The sequence below is a fragment of the Leiobunum rupestre genome, chromosome 8, assembly GCF_980474605.1.
Source record: "Leiobunum rupestre chromosome 8, qqLeiRupe1.1.hap1, whole genome shotgun sequence".
Lineage (NCBI taxonomy): Eukaryota > Metazoa > Arthropoda > Arachnida > Opiliones > Sclerosomatidae > Leiobunum > Leiobunum rupestre.
In genome coordinates, this window is record NC_143391.1 from 22,608,059 (window position 1) to 22,627,110 (window position 19,052).

At 38.6% G+C, this 19,052-nt stretch overlaps 4 protein-coding genes across 6 annotated transcripts; 2 read left to right on the top strand and 2 right to left on the bottom strand.

Annotated features, from left to right (window-relative positions):
- Positions 1-3,675: 3,675 nt before the first annotated feature.
- LOC149932765 (thrombin inhibitor rhodniin-like) lies at positions 3,676-5,819 on the top strand. The gene is made up of 4 exons (XM_090157039.1): positions 3,676-3,799; positions 3,921-4,023; positions 4,607-4,789; positions 5,703-5,819. Exons 1-4 carry the CDS (start codon positions 3,760-3,762, stop codon positions 5,761-5,763), a joined length of 387 nt encoding a protein of 128 aa, XP_090013165.1. The 5' UTR covers positions 3,676-3,759; the 3' UTR covers positions 5,764-5,819.
- A 232-nt stretch (positions 5,820-6,051) lies between these two features.
- LOC149932766 (uncharacterized) lies at positions 6,052-10,567 on the bottom strand. 2 transcript variants are annotated; one of them, XM_090157037.1, is made up of 19 exons: positions 10,461-10,567; positions 10,304-10,394; positions 10,090-10,236; positions 9,871-10,008; positions 9,657-9,803; positions 9,438-9,575; positions 9,226-9,372; positions 9,028-9,156; positions 8,818-8,964; positions 8,604-8,744; positions 8,381-8,527; positions 8,175-8,312; positions 7,959-8,105; positions 7,753-7,890; positions 7,544-7,690; positions 6,702-6,839; positions 6,495-6,641; positions 6,282-6,425; positions 6,052-6,210 (listed from the first exon to the last, which is right to left on the bottom strand). In XM_090157037.1, the coding sequence occupies exons 1-19, from the start codon at positions 10,504-10,506 to the stop codon at positions 6,165-6,167; spliced, it is 2,463 nt and encodes an 820-aa protein (XP_090013163.1). In that variant the 5' UTR covers positions 10,507-10,567; the 3' UTR covers positions 6,052-6,164. The 2 variants fall into 2 exon arrangements, with proteins under 2 accessions (XP_090013163.1, XP_090013164.1); XM_090157038.1 differs by lacking the exons at positions 9,438-9,575; positions 9,657-9,803 and having other exon boundaries at positions 10,461-10,566.
- A 775-nt stretch (positions 10,568-11,342) lies between these two features.
- Positions 11,343-12,745, top strand: LOC149932767 (solute carrier family 25 member 35-like). Of its 2 annotated transcripts, XM_090155495.1 has the most exons (4): positions 11,472-11,557; positions 11,638-11,823; positions 11,887-12,105; positions 12,188-12,745. In XM_090155495.1, the coding sequence occupies exons 2-4, from the start codon at positions 11,674-11,676 to the stop codon at positions 12,512-12,514; spliced, it is 696 nt and encodes a 231-aa protein (XP_090011621.1). In that variant the 5' UTR covers positions 11,472-11,557; positions 11,638-11,673; the 3' UTR covers positions 12,515-12,745. The 2 variants fall into 2 exon arrangements, with proteins under 2 accessions (XP_090011620.1, XP_090011621.1); XM_090155494.1 differs by having other exon boundaries at positions 11,343-11,823.
- Positions 12,746-12,835: 90 nt separating this feature from the next.
- LOC149932768 (uncharacterized) lies at positions 12,836-16,723 on the bottom strand. The gene is made up of 4 exons (XM_090156231.1): positions 16,392-16,723; positions 13,868-13,959; positions 13,407-13,541; positions 12,836-13,330 (listed from the first exon to the last, which is right to left on the bottom strand). The coding sequence occupies exons 1-3, from the start codon at positions 16,500-16,502 to the stop codon at positions 13,409-13,411; spliced, it is 336 nt and encodes a 111-aa protein (XP_090012357.1). The 5' UTR covers positions 16,503-16,723; the 3' UTR covers positions 12,836-13,330; positions 13,407-13,408.
- Positions 16,724-19,052: the final 2,329 nt, after the last annotated feature.

Below are 19,052 nucleotides of genomic sequence, written 5' to 3' on the forward strand. Positions count from 1 at the left end.
CCCTCGTTAATATTGAAAGCTAGAAACTACGTGTCAATGATTTTATTGAAAGAAGGCGTTTAATTTTTTCTTCTATCCCATAATACCATTCGGTATATATTATAAACTCGGCCGCGTGCGTGGCTCTCTTGAAGGCACGAACGACGACAAAACGGCTAATCGAATTTGCCTCACGTAACAAATTCGCGCGTTTTTTAAATAAGCGATTCCCAATCAGCGCTTTAATTAATGACAGTTCCGATAAAGCGTAAAAAAGATAAAATAATGAAGATCTAGTTTGTCTCTCGGAGCGGATTTCGATAGTCGCTTTTTCAAAAACGCGTTGAAAAAAATGTTATTGTAGTTCTAATTTATACGTATATTTCTTTTCAATTTCTTCGACATCCAATTCCCCCTCCATCGATTTCGACCGCTTTTTTCGAATACGTAAATAGGTCATTTCTATAAATGGGGGTCTAACTTTATTGCTAAAAAAATACCCCATTCTTCGAAGTATTAGTTTCAAATTTGCATAACCGAAAATGTATACGAGCACGTTTCGCTTGTTGATGAATAAATAAAAAACCCGATTATAGTATAGTCTTTCCGGTATGATGTTCTTTTTTCTTCTCATACAAAGAAGAAAAGAGCTTTGATAAGAATCCCGTTATTCTCCATTACCGGAATATACTCTATTTTTATCTGACTTCCATTCTGACGGTTGATCGCGGGTAAACTGATAGTTCTAGAAAAGGCGGGCTGGAATTCAGTTTGGGGGAGATCCCTATCCCGACACACCCGCTCGCTAGATTTCCTTTTAGCTAATATTACTAGTTTTCGAAATACCATAGTGATCTAAGATAGACTTCTTTTTGAAGGTACTGACGCGGGTCGCGTATCCCAAACGTTACCGCTACTAAGTATTTATTACGGAAGCCGAGGATCAGTTTGGAATTTGCGGTTGACGGCTGAGTTCGTACGAGATTATCAGTCCATCGCCTCCAGTTTCACCGCTTTCGTTTTTGCGGGGAATTTAGTAAATCTGATTAGACGGAGTAGCGCGAACAATATCGTTCTTGTTGGAGGCGAAACAATAGTAGCATTCTCGTATTTAAATAACCTTTCCAAGGTCTCGTATCTCATCCCTTTATCGCATTATGTACTTTTCGGTGTTTTTCATACCTGTTTGGGCAACGCTTTTTGTAGCCTAAGTTTTCCGTAACGGGAAGGGGGTACGCTCGCTTGATAAATCTGCTTTCGGTTTTTAATTCTCGACACATAACGCAATATCGCGACATTTCTGCGTTTTTTGATAACGTCGGGAGAAAATCGTGTTTTTGCCATTCTTGTTTTCTTAACCCACATTTTTTCGTCGTTTCTCATAACTGGCCCACAGCTCCGTCCCACTTTCGATTGTGTACTTCTTTTTCTGGGTTCATCCCACTTTTTCCTCTCTTTTTAAGCCGATTCTATCGGAAGCATTCACTCTTAATTTCGTGGTTTTTTATGGTTTCCCATTTTTTTAAAAGGTGGATTAATTCTTACAACGACTTTAAAACGCCCTAATGTCCGCGAAGCTAAATCGAATTTGTTTTGTCGGTCATTTACACACGGGGTTCAGCGTATCAACGAGTAGTTTGACGTCCTCGATCATTCCTCCAACGCTATTTCAAATTAAATTTAAAGTGTATTGTTTTGAATGGGATTTAGTTGAATCTATATAACTATAGCGAAGATCGATCCAATTTTACCCTTTGATCTTACAAGGAGAGTACCCGAGGTGTTTATTGCCGATTTTGTTCAAAGTCGGGCGTAATGTAGACCTATATGAGATATGAAATTTCCCAAAAGGAGACGTTGCACTACCCATTCGTTTTGCTATAGCAACCGAAAATGTTTTTGATCACTTAAAACGATAAAATCTCCATTTAAAAAAGCATGGGATTTTCTCGGTTTCACAGGGTCCTAGCCACGAAAATTTTGAAAAATTTTGAAAATCACGAAATGTGTAATTTGGACCACATTTAGGTAAATTTCATCAAGTTTGGGTAAATTGAAACATTTTTAGGGTAAATTTGTAACAAATTTTGGGTAAAATAAGGGAAAAATCTTATTTTGGTTGTTAGTGGTCAAAAACATTTTCGGTTGCCATGGCAAATCGAATGGGTAGTGCAACGTTTCCTTTTGGGAAATTTCATATCTCATATAGGTCCACATTACGGCCGACTATGAACTAAATCGGCAATAAACACCTCGGGTACTCTCCTTGTTAGTCAAATGACGAAGAAGCTTATTATTAAATTTCAAAACATTTATTTTTTCGTCCATTTTTTTGATGGGAAAAGAGTACTACACTTTGGTCCTATACTTACGATGAAGATGCTCCGTATAAAATAAGAAATTTTTTTACACGAATTCATCTAATAGCCTTTTCAGATAACATATAACCGCCTATCAGTCAACGCGATAAACTCATATACTGTCCTATTTTATCAGAACTTATCGTTGTTAGTTCTGTTAAAATTTAAAAAGCTAATTATGTACAAAATTAAATATTTTAGAAGTTCCAATCTACACATAAATGTTATATTTAAGTTTCTTAAAAATACGTTAGTTTATATTTGGCGAAATCTAGCGTTAGCTATCGAGTCTGCAGTGGTGGCGATCCCTTGGGGGGCTCCGGGGCTCGAGCCCCCACAGGGAAAAACATGACAGGGGCAGAGCCCCCAAAGAAATTAAATTGAGGATAAATCGGCACCAGTGAAAGGTTTTTAACTTCACTGTTCTAGTTCAGTTTTTTTACAGAAGTTATTTTAACACTGAAGAATGCGGTAACATTAAGGTGGAATAAGCATAAAAAAAAATTCAGATAGATTCGTCCAAGCCTGATCACTATCCGTAATCGTTGTACAAGCCCCTAGCTTTGACTGTACTAAAGTGATTTAGTAATCGATTACAGATTTAGCACTACCAAAGGCTGTACTCGCTGTAATGGGTGTACAGAATTTGAGGAAGTGGTTAGCCCCTCGGTCCAAACAGAAAATCGCGTCGTCGTGTACCCTGTTTTATCCAATCATCTACATAACGTATTAGAAAGAACACTTTTTAAAAATATGGCATTAAAGATTTAGAGCTATACATTTTCTTCCTTAAGTTTTATGTATCTAAATTGTTTAGTAAAAATAATGGCCCGGGCCCCCACAAGTATGTTTTCCGATCGCTGCCGCTACTAGTATAGTGCTCTCTTGCTCGGCTAAATAGTCCCAGTCTGTATAAAAAATTTGACCCTTTCTTTGCTTGAAAGAGACAGTCTTAGGGTGTTCCTACAATTTCATTGTTTCGAAATAAAAGACAATCTGATACACGTAGCGACTATTCCAAATGATCTGGTTTTTATTTATCCTCGTTACGCGTGTTCGCTTATTTTGGGGGAAAGACGCTCCTCTTCTTTAAAACCGGAATTCTGTATACTCTTCCTAATAAAAGCGCTAAGAATTTGCATAAATTTAACATTCCGAAAACATTTTCCCGCAAACCACGGATTAAATTTGTGTGGATGCTTGATTTATTTTAAACGGTGACGGACTACCGGTATTATCCAGATCGTGGTTTTTTTCATTGCGTAACATTTTCGCGTTTATACGAGCCAAAGCAGATAAAAATACACATCGTAAAAACACGATTTCAACTCTTCGTTGTACCCGCAGCCGATAAAAATCGTCCGTATATCGCATATGCTAAAGTTGCTCCGTTTCAGAAAGTAGCTTTGTGTAGTTTATTATGAAGTCGCTACTTGTTGTTTGCGTTCTAATTTTATCTGGTTTGTGACTTTTAATATATTTTTTAATTTGCTTTTATATACGAGATTGTATTTATGATTTCAACCCGTCCCTCTGGTTCATTGTTCGTTTTCTTCTCGGTGGGGAATGCTGACTGAATAGGCGTTTTTTCGGTCAAGAGCCATTTGTGCCCGGACGCCTACGACGCCACCTGCGGAGAGGATGGTCAAATATATCAGAACCCTTGTCTGTTAAAGAACGCGGGGTAATTAAACTTGTCCTCCCCTTCGCTTCACTCGAATAATTAACTCTATAAATAGTAAGTTTGGTATCTTAGCTTTTACATTCTCGTTCTTAAACGTTCATCTTGACCTGAAAATATAAATTATATTTTTGGGTGTTTTCTCTCCCATCCGCTCGCAAAATATGTACTCGCGTTATTTCTGTTTCGTCGACAATTCCATTTCGGTAACTGATTTAATTTAATACAGTTGTTGTGGGTGTACTTTACCAATCTTTTACGCGGCTATATAGTCCCTATAACGTAACGTACAAAATTTGAAAAAATTTAGTGGCTTTGACGTTGTTAAGGATGAGAATCTAAGATAACCCTATAGCCTATCTTGTTTCTAAGTACTTTGCCTCTCCATTAAAGGTTTTAACTACATCTTTGTCTTAAAACGTGGGTGTTACGTAAAAAATAGTATATACACGATAAGAAAAAAAAAGATTTAAAATTGAAATTGCTATTATATAAGAGAAGATTCTTATTTCCACCCTCGTCATTTTGTTGAAAACGCCTTCGAACGTTGTTCAATTTTTTATACAGTTTTTCTTTCGCTATTTAGCGTAAGCGAAGCCAAAGATTGGAATGTATGCAAATCGAGTGAAAATGGCGTCCAAGATGATGCGTTGGAAGACGGTAACGATAAGAACTGCCCCAGGGCTTGCCCTTATCTCTTGGATCCCGTCTGCGCTTCCGACGGATTGATTTACGATAGTTCTTGCGAATTTCGCCGGATTAACTGCGGGTGAGATTATAGGGCCTTATCGTGTCGCTTTATCCGTACTTAATCCTCGTTACACGTACGGTTTCCTCGTTAACACGTTGTCGCTAACGCGTCATCCATAATTCCTAATACATGTACTTGTCAGAAAAACGCTATTCCGGACATTATAAAAAACGAGAATTTCGAGTTATTCATTTACGACTTATTAATTAATGAATAAATTATCAAAAACTACATCCGTGACGATCTCCACGATTACTCGTGACGACATAACGGGACAGTTTCGTTTTTAGGTAGATAATCGGGTTAAGTCTGTTCGTAGCTTCCAATCGACCTCGACTTACTTACATAGCGAATAACTTTAAAAATAAGACGGCGAACTGCCTAGTGCTTACAATTTAGCGTTAATGATTTGATGCATTGCATTTTCAACGGCATAAATAATTATAAAAAGAGGAATGACTCGTTAATTTGTTTTTGACAAATCCATTTTTTATAATTCGCGTTTCATTTGTACGTCGCCCGCTGGCTTCGATGGCGACAGACGCTTCATTCGTCTTAAGGCTGCGTCTTTGCAATTTTTTGTTATCTTTGTCGTTTTGGTGGTTGTTGTTTTTTAATGGCGTTTCCGTTGACGAGTCTCCTCCCTGGCGTTTATCTTTTTACCTTGGTCGGCTCACGCTTTGCGTCTGCCATTAAAATGATAAAGACTCTTCATTCTATGCCGAAATCACGTTACTGACATTATGACCATCACGCAACGCTCGTATGATCAAATCCCCCTTCTTTAATTCGTTGAGGAAAGTTTTTACGCGTAACGCGTCCCGAAACGTTCTTCGGACATCCTGTTCGTCTGTTTTCTACGTTAAATGTCTTCTTAGGTAACTCCGTAATACTGACCGAATGAAACACATATTCGCGATATTTTATTTAGGAAGAAAATAAAGATACTGCCCTTGGTGGAATGTGAAAAACGAGGTGGTGGTTCTTTGTAGAATGTTTTTTAGTGTCATGTGTACGATTAAATAAATATATTGTTATAACGCAATAATTTGACTTGGTTCTTGAGTTCGTAAGAAACATTTCCTTTTGTAACGTCTAGTCCGGTTTGTTAAATCTTTCAAAAGTTCAATCTCGAAGGACAAATTATCCCGTAAAGAAGAAAGATGCTAGAAATTTGGCGTCTGTGTTAGACTAGGCTTAGTATTTTTCTTAGTTATTATAGTAATTGTTTTCAACTAAGTTTTATGATACCGTTATTGCGAACACGGTTTTATAATAAATTTATTTTTTCTTAACATTTGCGTTTTATTAAAATGTAGTTTTTACAATGTGATCGATATTAAATTAGATCTTGGCAAAGAATGGTATACTCTTTCTTCTCAGTTTTAGTGCCTTATGGTCTACCTCCGCAAACATCGAAGCTTTCGGCTTCCTCGACACTTAAAATTGAAAATATTTTTGTTCAATCGCATTCGACATTGTGATGGATAAAAAAAAAAGACGTATTTACTTGGAGCCTCGCAAGAAACAAAGGTTTCCGTAGATTTTTCCGTCAACACCGCAAACTGGAGCCCAGTTCAAGGGGCAGATGACATTGCGGGCAGGCTGAGCTTCGGCATCACATTCGCTCAATGGACGAGTGGTCAAACGTTTGCTGTTAATAAAATTATGTATTAAATTGACGTATCTAACGCAGTTTAAACGTGATGACAAACGTACGCACCCGCAGTTTTGGGACCTCATGACGCAGTCGGTGGCGTAGATTTTTCCATCACTTCCGCAAACTGGTCTGTATTCGTCAGTGCAAAGGAATGGGCACAAATGATGGTTTTCCTTTCTGCAGGTCTCGAAGCTTCTCGCTTCTTGAATACTAAAGAAAGATGTTAATAGTACGTATAAGTCTTCCCGGTTAAAGAGCTATGGCTATTACCCTTCTGATTCGAGGAGACAAAGGTTGTCATACACCTTGCCATCAGTACCGCATCGGGGGAAGTAGATCTTGGGGCAAGCTGAAGCGGATTGGACCTCTTGTTGGCATTCTTCCATGGGGCGAGTAGACATCATTTTGCTAAGGAATTAATTTCAGTTTAAAAATCATTCGCTTATTGGTGATATCATATGTAACATAATTGCTCATAAGTATGCCTCTGTATAATATTTCCATTGAAAAAAATTCAATGAGACCTTGTTTCACGCGGAACATACATTAAGCGGACCCAAAAATGCAAAAATGCTTATAATCCTTGCGCTATTGAAAAGGTTACCATGGAAATGAAATCATGTGATCGCGAGGCACGAGTTAAACTTGACATGGGCAAAGCCAGAAACGCGCGAGGAATTCTAACAAAATTTTGTTTCCAACCAGTAAAGTTGATGACGCATATTTCGTCACTTAGTTGTAAGTGACGTAATTTACGTCATATCCCGTGAACAAGGTTTCATTAACGAAAATGCTTTTATGGCATACTTATGAGTTATTATGTTACATATGGTGATATTAAGAATCTATAAATATATACACTTGGAATTTGTTAAAGAAGACGATGGTGACCCTGATGATTTTAATAGAAACGGGCGTGGCTTACAGCTGGTATTTCGCTCGCTACGGCAGCCAGCTAATTATTTGGAAAATACCGGCAAAACTTTACATTCGAAATAGTTTATGTTCCGTCCATTTTTCCAAACGCATTTTCAGCACGGTGCCAATGAGTCCTTAGATATTCCAAGTGTATACATACATATTCTTCCGATTTTATCGGCATAATTACGTACCCGCAGTTTTGGGACCTCATGACGCAGTTGGTATCGTAGATTTTTCCGTCGCTTCCGCAAACTGGGTTTAATTCCAAGGTGCAGATGAATGGGCACAGGTGGTGGTTGGCTTTTCTGCAAGTCTCGAAGCTTTCGGCTTCTTCAATACTAAAAAAAAAAGATATTTAGATCATTTACGGGCTCGCAGGCTAAAGAAACATTGTTATTACCCTTCTGATCGGAGGAGACAAAGGTTGTCATAGACCTTGCCATCAGTACCACATCGGGGGAAATATATCTTGGGGCAAGCTGAAGCGGATTGGACCTCTTGTTGGCATTCTTCCATGGGGCGAGTAGACATCATTTTGCTGGCGAAATTGAATTAATTTTACAAATTTGTTTATTATTCGTTTTTTGGTGTTATTGGAGTACGTACCCGCAGTTTTGGGACCTCATGACGCAGTTAGTGGCGTAGATTTTTCCGTCGCTTCCGCAAACTGGGTTTAATTCCATGGTGCAGATGAATGGGCAAAGGTGGTGATTGGCTTTTCTGCAAGTCTCGAAGCTTTCCGCTTCTTCAATACTAAAAAGAAGAAAAATAAGTTATTTAGATCATTTATGGGCACGCAGGCTAAATAAATATTGCTATTACCCTTCTGAACGGAGAAGACAAAGGTTGTCATAGACCTTGCCATCAGTACCGCATCGGGGGAAGTAGATCTTGGGGCAAGCTGAAGCGGATTGGACCTCTTGTTGGCATTCTTCCATGGGGCGAGTAGACATCATTTTGCTGGCGAAATTAAATTAATTTTACTAATTTGTTTATTATTCGTTTTTTGGTGTTATTGGAGTACGTACCCGCAGTTTTGGAACCTCATGACGCAGGCTGTGGAGTAGACTTTTCCGTCACTACCGCAAACGGGATTGTATTCGCGGGTGCAAAAAGCTGGACAGAGGAAGTGGTTTTCCGATCGGCAAACTTCAAAATCGTCGGCTTCTTCAACGCTATGTTAGTGGAAAATTGTGTTAATTTCGTATCGTCTATGGAAAGTTGAAATGTTTCACCAAAATCTAATCTTACTTAGCACCCCTCATGACGCAGTCATTGCTGTAGACCTTTCCGTCGGCTCCGCAAACTGGTTTGTAGATGGCCGGGCAAGCGATTGGGGACTCTTGAGCTCCTGATTTGCAATGTTCCATTGGAACGGGGCCCACGAGATGGCTAATATTGAGAAATACTGATAACTCAATATTGGAAAAAAACAAATATTACGTTAAAAATGTAATAAACTTACCCGCAGTAAATGGATCTCATGTTGCATTCGTTGCCGTAGATGGTTCCATCTGGGCCACAAACTGGGGCGTACTCCATGGTGCAGATCTTTGGGCAAACGTAGTGGTTTTCTTCTCGGCAGACTTCGAAACTATCGGCTTCTTGAACTCTATAAATACACACTAGGTTACTCTCGTTTGGGAAATATTTGAATGTGACACTGAAAACTTACTTAACGCTCTTCATGACGCAGTCGTTACTGTAAACCTTTCCGTCAGCTCCGCAAACTGGTTCGTAGATGTCAAGGCAAATTACGGGGTCGACTTTGCAATGTTCCATTGGAACGGGGAAAACCACATGGCTGAAATTAAGAAATAACAATAACTCAATATTTAAAAATATTAATACATTGCAAACTTAATAAACTTACCCGCAGTAGATGGATCTCATGGAGCATTCGTTACCGTATATCGTTCCATCTGGTCCACAAACTGGAGCGTACTCCATGGTGCAGATGTCTGGGCAGATTTGGTGGTTAGCTGAGCGACAGACTTCGAAGCTATCGGCTTCTTCAACGCTATAGAAACCAACCCAGCTCGTTAGATACCAGTTAAATAACGTGTATTAGAACTATTATCTCACTCGGCACTCTTTAGGAAGCAGAGGTTGCTGTAAACGTTTCCGTCGATACCGCATCGAGGGCTGTATTCCAATGTGCAAATACCCGCAGCCTGGGCTTCTTGTTGGCAGTTTTCCATTGGTTGGGGGAAAATCAATTTGCTGTAAATTCGTATATACTTTGAGTGAAAGTCTATGCAAACAGCAGCCATTATAGAAAACGTTGTCCTATTTTATTCGTACCCGCAGTTTTCGGATCGCATAACGCAGTCCGTGGCGTAGATCTTTCCGTCTGGTCCACAAACTGGGTTGTATTCGCGGGTGCAGATAGCTGGGCAGATGTGGTCGTTAGCAAATCTACAGTGTTCGAAATCATCGGCTTCTTCAACGCTATTTACAACAAAATCCGAAAGTTTTAGTTTCTGTTAAATACAGTTGGATCTGAGGTTTCATTTACTTGGCGCTCCTGAGGAAGCAGAGGTTGCTGTACACCTTGCCATCGATACCGCATCGAGGATTATATTCCAATGTGCAAATACCGGCAGCATGGGCTTCTTGTTGGCAGTTTTCCATTGGTTGGGGGAAAATCAATTTGCTGTAAATTCGTATATACTTTGAGTGAAAGTCTATGCAAACAACAGCCATTATAGAAAACGTTGTCCTATTTTATTCGTACCCGCAGTTTTCGGATCGCATAACGCAGTCCGTGGCGTAGATCTTTCCGTCTGGTCCACAAACTGGGTTGTATTCGCGGGTGCAGATAGCTGGGCAGATGTGGTCGTTAGCAAATCTACAGTGTTCGAAATCATCGGCTTCTTCAACGCTATTTACAACAAAATCCGAAAGCTTTAGTTTCTGTTAAATACAGTTGGATCTGAGGTTTCATTTACTTGGCGCTCCTGAGGAAGCAGAGGTTGCTGTACACCTTGCCATCGACTCCACAGCGTGGACTGTATTCCAAAGTGCATACGGAGGCAGCGGCTAAAAAAAACGATGATCTCTTTCAGAATGGGGTTTCTTATCGAACTTGGCACATGCCGTACTTACCACAATAGCCGGCCAGGGACAGTAAGACGCAGACAACAGTTTTCATGGTTCCTGTTGGAAAAATGCAGGTCCTTTTAGTGGACGAATAGAAGACAACTCTTCTCTTTTATATCCCGATTTCTAATCTCATTATTTTGGTATGAAGAGGAACCATCCGGATGCAGATAAGATGTTTCTCCGGGAAATTATCCATGTGTTGGCATTTCGAGGTCTTCAATTGTTAGTTAACGATTTATCGAATTCAAATCGGACCTCAGGCTGATAAAATTTTACGGTTAAGATCCTTTTTCGTCCAAATTTTTATAAAACTGATTAAAATTAATTTGGTTTCGAAAAATCTTACAAACTTTCCGTATTGAAAAGGAGCTCCCTTTTCCAAAATCTTATTTCTCTCGCGGAAACGTCAGCAAAGAGCTTAACATACGTTATATGTTAACTATGATAACTATGTTTTCGTAAGGGTTTTTTAAGAATCATGTTTTAAATAAAGTTTTTCAAAACAAGATCGCTGTTTTTGGTATTTAAATTTCCCGCTATAAAAAAATCTAACTTTGTTCGGTTTCAAATCTGCCCGCTATTAGTGGTCATCAATATTTTACTATTTCCTATAGCGTTATATAATATTTAATTTAAGTATAATTATAGTTTGGTTTTGGTATATTTTGCATTCGTAAAAGATAAAATTACGAGTTGATTTTCTTTCAAAATGTTATTTATCAGAGTTCCGCTAGATGGCGATAGTTCCTTGGGAAAAAATAGAAGTAGTTCAAGGACATGGTTTTCTATAGTGGTAGGCGCCTATTTTAGTTGGCCTTGAATCCTTGATAACGGTTCAGAAACTGAGAAACGTCAAATATTATCGCATATTACTGGTTTTGAAACACAAATATTTATAATTCCGTTGCTCTGAATTTCTGATATGGTGTTCCCATATTCCAAGTCGAAATTTTCTTCATGATTTTTGATAGATCCGTTTTATTAAACTAAAATGGAATTTGTGTTGGGTGGTACAGCAGCATGTATGGCCGGTTTATTTACAAACCCATTAGAAGTGGTTAAAACCAGGGTCCAACTCCAGGGGGAATTGAAAGCCCGTGGTATGTATAGCGTTCACTATAAGAATGTGTTTCACGCGTTTTACACCATCGCCAAAGCTGATGGTATCACTGGGCTTCAGAAAGGACTGGTGCCTGCCCTCTGGTACCAGCTCATTATGAATGGCATCAGACTGGGTACTTACGACTGTATTGAGAAACTGGGTATCACCAAAACCAAATCTGGTGATGTGAGCTTCCCTAAAAGTGTAGTAGCTGGGGCGTTTTCTGGAAGTATTGGTGCTTTTATGGGAAGCCCTTTCTATATGGTAAGCCGTTGGTTGATAGCTTAAAAAGTGATATGGATAAAGCATAGCTTTATCTATTCATAGATAAAAACACATCTGCAGGCCCAGTCTGCACCATCTGTAGCTGTTGGCCATCAACACAGTCATCATGGGATGGTGGATGCATTTGGGAAAATTTATAAAAACCATGGCTTTCTCGGGTTATGGAGGGGAGTCAGTGCGGCCATGGTCAGAGTTACCTGTGGCTCTAGTGTTCAATTAGCTACCTTTTCAAAATGCAAAAATGTTGCTGAAAATTCTGGCGTATGTGTTTTTTACTACTTTTACAAGAATTTAAAGTTCAGTCTTTTTTTCAATTTCCTTTATTGCGTTTTATGTTGTCTAGATTGTGAGAAAAGACAGTTGGTTAGCCGCTTTATTGGCTAGCATGATGAGTGGGGGAATGGTTGTTTTCTGTATGACTCCCATGGACGTTGTTTCAACACGATTATATAATCAACCTGTTGATAGTAAAGGCGTTGGACTTATTTATAAGGGACTTCTTGACTGTATTGGAAAAATTTTTAAAAAGGAAGGAATCTATGGTTTCTATAAAGGCTGGTCAGCGTCGTTGCTTCGCACTGGACCGCATGTAGTTCTGAACTTAACTTTCTGGAGTGAACTAAGAAAATATGAAAAGAAAATGCGTTCATTAACTATGTCTGTTAGTTAAAATTATTACAGAGATTTAATCTTATAGTTTTAAATTGCCATGTTTACACGAGCAAAAATATATATATTCTTAAATCATCGATGGCGCCACCGTCCCTTAATAATGATCAAACATTTTCCTTCCATTCTTTATACGGAAAGTGCCGGGAGGTTTGAAATAATTCAGAGATCTGTGCCAATTTTTATTGTTATCGTTATTACCCAGTTTCACGAATAAAATATTTACTTAATATACGACGAAAAAACTTTATTTTTGATTTAAAAAAAAGTACTTTTATTCGATTTGGATGGCAAAACGCTCCGTCCAATAATAAATAAAGTAATTAAATGTACATGATAACAAATAAAATTTAAAGATGAAGAAACATTTACAATGATTAAAAATAATGCGGAAGAAAAACCAATCCAAAGAAATGAGAACACATTCGGTTTGGTGTTATTTAATAACACCAAACTCATTGTGCTCCAATTTTTCGACAAAAACAAATCCGAAGACATGGGAGTACCACTGGGTTTGGTGTTATTGAATAACATCAAATTCAGTGTGCTCCAGCGACAAAAACCAATCCAAAGAAATGGGAGCACACTCAGTTTGGTGTGATTTTTCTTTACTGGTCAGGAACACAAAAACTTCATTTTGTTAGATATTTTGTAATTCTCCCTCCTGGTAAGCGGTAGCGTCGAATTAAAAAAAAATTTAATAAATATTTTCAGGTTTCTCCATTTTCGATATGTCTTGTCATGGGGAATCGTAAGAAAGGAGAAGGGTCAAAGTCGGAAACTGCGCGATGAAAATGTAGCCGAGTCATTTCGTTGGCTGTTGATTAAAATATACGTGATTCAAATATACGTTCAAGAGCTGAAGGAATTAACGGCCTTCCGGGTGAGCTTACTTTCATCGCTCTAAATCTTCGTCGGCTACGAGAGAATAGGGTACTTCTCCGTCCCTTCTGCATTTGTAGACGTACGCAGCGATTGAGAGATCATCAGAGACGCGTACGCATTTCAATTCTTCGGAACATTCGCACCTATTTCGGAGGAAAATATGGATCTTTAATATCATTAGTGTTTCTATTAACTTCTATTTCTCCGGAAGAATGAACGATTGCCCGCCAGCGCTCCTACCGAGAGAATCGCGAAACCTTTCCCCCCAAATACATAACACGTGCCGCTCGTAAGAAACGTAACGTCGTTGATTAATTTTGCGCACGTTTTAATATTTGGGTGAAAATCTTTGCAATATCGAACACTATGGCGCTACAATCGACGGTGATCTAAAAGAACGGAGTGCGCAATCTAGATTCGGGTCCAGTAGTTCATTCGTCCAAGTTTTAATTTATAATACAATACTTACGGGCTTTTAACGAAATAGTTGAGTTTTCTGTCAGCTTTTCTATAGACGTACCAACCACATGGGGTGCCGTAAGAGCAGTAACTGATATCCCTCTGTAAAATAAACATAGTGTATTAGGCAACAATTCGCTCTATCTTACGTTGAATTTAACAAGCGAGATCTGGATCACTTCCTTGATTATTGGGACACTTTCGATTGATTTCATCGTAATCAAATCTGTATAAACCGCTATAAGATAGAGACGTGTAAAATTGAAAAAAATATATCTCAGATCTGATCGGATATAATTCCTAGTGATTGGCGTATACTTAGCCTAATAGGGCCCCTGCCTTCTCTAGTGTTAATTATAATCAATCTTATTTGGGTGCGCAAGATCTTGACCTTTCATCTAGGAAGTCGAGCGTTCTACAGAAGTAAAAGTACCCGAGATTGTCTCCACTTTTTCGCGGCTTTTACGATAAGAGTTTAACAACCTTGGTCCTACAGCTAACTACAATGACTCGTAACACGTGCAAGTTGCGGGTATTTTTCCGCGGATCGTCGATTATGAATATCATGACAATGAGTGCCAGAGAGAAAGAGAGAGAGAGAGGTTACGTGGTGTCACGTATTGTAGGCTATCAGCGCGGTACGTTTCTCTGTTTATAAATTTGTTGGCACGATTACCACTTTCCAATACTCCAATACTCGATCCTCTCAGCCGTCAATTGCGTAATCAATCGATTGAACATTGTTACTGGGGTAAATAAACTGTAAATAATGACCGATACAATTCCTAACTCGGTCAAAGACGAGATAAATAAATACGCGGAAAAGTGAACGACCCGGAGAAAAAAGGTGCTCATTTTCAAGTTGATATTGCGAAACCCTAACCGTATCTTCATAATTATTTCTATCCATGTTAGGATTACATTTCAGTAACTCGAATTGCGCGAACTTTGATCCTAGACTAAGCGCTCATCATCTTAATTGTATACTAATAGTCACGGCACATACACATTAGTTACTTAAAGCCGACAGGTCTGAAGATGCTCCTGAATAGGACGCGAAACTAGTCGTCGCCTTTTTTTTTAATACACAAAAAGTGGTTTTTATTGTCGGCTTTAAGTATCTTAATTGGAGTTTTTTTAGTGAAAGTCTTCGTTTTCGCTAAAGAATCTCCGCAATATCTTGGATTACTCTAATTATTCCATAACTCTTCGTTTCTTGCCCCCAATAAATACCGCGACCTTTGTACCTAAAGTAAAATTGTAATCTAGAATTTCGTCATCGATGTTAAATATATCGAGCAGAAAACCTTTATTTGTTATTTTTAAATGCATTTTTAATAGAGTTTCTCTTTTAATAGAGTTTCTCTTTTAATAGAGTTTCTCTTTTAATAGAGTTTCTCTTTTAATAGAGTTTCTCTTTTAATAGAGTTTCTCGCAATCCCCTTAGTGTTAACGTGTTCTTTCTTATCTTAAGTATCTTTAGAATGACGCGTTGACCCACTCACCGCGAACCATTGTATAAGCAGTTCGATAGATAAAGTTATTGGAATAATTTAACGAGAAGATCATGAACCTCGCTATACGTTTTATCTCGTTGTCATTTCGTATTCCGCGTAAGTCAGTGAGTAAAGTGGAACGAAATTTCACAACTCGTAAAATGAGTGAGTGCGCGATAAAGGATTATTGATTACTTTTTAATTCGATAAACTGCGAAACATCGATATACATTTATCGCCTTTCCCCATTCATATTTCTTAAAAGAGGCCGAAATCCGAGGCACGCGGAGATGCCGCGTTTGGAGGGCATGAGGGGTTATCTCATTGTTGATAGAATAAGCGCTATTACTCTCGCAAATCTATGGAATTTCTTCAATGAGGGTTCTTGAGAAATAACGAAAACGTTAAGTCATTTTCCCGTTAGCCAGAGAGTTAACCCTCGTCTGAAAATCTCCAGTTGGCCGCCTAAATCGCCGTTTCTCCTTTCCCGAGAGTAAGCTAATCTGTAATCCCGACAGATGTTTCCATCAACATTTCCGATAAAAAACAATGACCCTGCGATATCCGCGAAACTTCAAAGAAACTACACGTTGTTTGACATTAATGCCACTTCTTCGCGCCTTAATTGTCTCTTTAAAGTCCCGAATGTATTCTCTCTTTCCCTCGTTCCTTCTTAGATCAGCCTGTGATCTTCATCCCTTCCCCCCCTCTCTCTCTCTCTCTCTCTCTCTCTCTCTCTCTCTCGCGCGCGTGACTCGATTAGTTTACTGAATTTTCATTTATTCTCATCAAATACACTTAGATGAATTAAGAATTTTATTTCAAATGATAAATTTTCTTGCCTTAAAGAATGTGATAATTTAAACAAAATTTAATAATGTTCTTTGATAACTAAACGGTACACGGTACGGAAGCAACCCATGTTATGTACATAGACAGTTCTATTTTCAATAAAATAGTTCATCATCTCTCTCACTCTCTCTCTGAAGGTTTCTTTCGCGTGACAGAATTCGCGCGTACCAAAAAATAATTTATTACCTTGGCGTGATGAAGAGACTTTGAAGAAGCTTGATCGACGATGATGAGAAAGACGACCACGGAGCAGACGGGAATGACCAGCCGCTTTAACAACGTGTTTAATTTAGTCATATCTTTAATAATTTAAAAAATATATTTCCTCAAAAAATTTTCTTAATCAGATCTTTAACAAAATATCGGTTTCTTTAAAAATTACTCAAAGTAAAATTCCGATATATCTAACTATAGAGTCCTTTAATATAAATCCGTAACTATACGAGAATCTCAGGGAAACTTAGGAGCATATGAAGCTCATCGGAATCCGTCCAGCGTTTTATACACATTGGTTACGACAAGTCTAAGTTGAAATTCCTACCCCCATTCGAAGTCTATTCATTCTTATTGGAAGTTGGCGATTCTGCGCAAACGCTACTGGATCTGTGGGGATAAAAATGGCTTAGCTTCCACGCTCTTTCGCTACCGCGAACGCTTTCCCCCCCTCAACTGGTTTTCACTTCCTAACATTAATGACAAATTCTCGGTAACACCGACAAAACGCGTAATTCAATCTATTCTGGCTATTTCTCTCCTCCGCCTTGCGTAAGAAAGAGGGAATGCGACAAGCGCCCTCTTTGTACTCGTGGTTGAGTTAATTATACGTTAATTTAGATTTATCAAGATCATACGATGATACGCGGCCATTATCGGGCATAGCAATTACGAGGAGTCTCCTCCCTCCATTTCCAATTGTCGACTTAAAGGAATTATTTCGTTTTGAGGTCCGAGCAATTGCGGTGACGCGCGTGGATGACGACATTCGTGGTGATTATTGCAAAGTGTCGCCGTTTGTAAATCATAATATTTAGTTTGTTCATTGACGGATTGGTTGAGAAACCCCTATCTCTTCTCGGTAGCGTTATTTTCCAGTAATTAAGCGTACACTAGCGTACTATCTGTAGTGTTCTACGAATTAGCCACGCTCTTTAGGGTCAACTTTACGTAACAGATTGTAATCAGATGCATTTCGTATTCAAAAATACTTTAGTGTTTTCCGAAATTGAATACGGAACTTTTATTCCATTCCATGGAAAAGTTCTTGAAGCGAAAGAAACTTCTCGACTCGCGAAAGATTTTGGGGGACTTATTACGATGTAGGTGGATTAACTAAAACTCGCGTCCCTAAGCTTGACCTTTATTAGAGCCTCGTCTCAGATGCTCTACCTTTTGGCAAGTCCCGGGCGCCTAGGCTCAGGCCTGCTCGGCCTATTGGTTAATCCCCCATTGTCCGCGCGATAAACCCACGCCTACGCTTCTGTCTATGAATATCGTCTTTTCCGAAAATTTACTTCGAGGGGTTTTCATTATAACTATTAATCCATAGTGCGAATAAAACCACGACGATAACAACAATGACGTGAAAAATATTCGTAAGAAAGAACATTCTAGAACATTTGTCCCGTTTCCCCGGTGCCAAAGGTGCTGGCTCCCTCCGATCTGGCCTCGCGTAAGTGCATAGCGCTATTGGAAGCCCAGCTCGTAAAATGTGATAAGACGCGTTTAACCTTATCGGAGCCTTAAACCGCGCTGTCTCCTTACAGGTTTGGTCTATAAAATGACCAAGCAGGTAGGCGGTCGATGTGGGCGCGATGTATGAATAGGCTGAACTTTCGCGTGAACTCTTCGACGCCATTGTTTGGTTTCGGCTTTTCTAGTTTTTAGCTTCTCGCGAAAGGGGTTTCCTTTCCGCGGAGCATCGAACTATACGCGGTACGCGTCTAAATATACGGAAGGCTTACATATTTTTCTTTTCAACACCAGTAAATATAATATTATACGATCTATGAATACCAACATTTTCTTTTTCACGGGTTTGTTCGTAGCGTGTTTGAACCGGTCCAAAAAACTCTTTCGGATAAAGAAATGATGACTCAGCCCAAAGAGGGGACAGATGAGCATTTTATACGTACTTCAAAAGAGTCTTTTCCCACGAAATTCCTGAATTTATTTCGAGTTATAAAGAAACAGGTGACCTTGTAATATATAATAAGTTAAATTATAATAAAAAATCTTTCCAAGTGGAGATAGGAGACGTGACGCAAAATTCGGCATGTCTAGACTCGATTTTGTCTAATTAGCTCCCGAGTCTTGGAATCCTTTCTATATAAAATATTAACGTAATGTAATTCAACGCGTAAGTATGTTTTCTCGTAAATTGTAAATTATTCTTAATAATTGTATAATAAAATTCTTCAACGCGACCAGACAACGTGTGACCGCGTGTCTGTCGTTTACAGAAATTACCCTTTCATATATTTATACACACGAACATTCTCGTTTAATTCTCAAAGTTGTATTTAAACTAAATACTCTCGAACATTATTGAAAATGTATCATTCTATCAATAATTTTGATTATCGTGAATTCTCGTTGTCTGACTTGTCTCGCGACACTTCCTTTTTTTTAAACTACTGTTTTAATCTTTATCCGGCCCGTGAAGCGATTATAAACGGGAACAAATCTCTCTCAAGATTACATAAAGGGGCCTACCAAACTTAAATTAGATTTTAACGTATAAAATATTGTATGGTGTATAGTGATGAAATTTCCAAATATGTTATCGCATACTTGAAAAACATAACTCGGATATATAAACCTACTGCAAATAATGCGAATATAGGTATT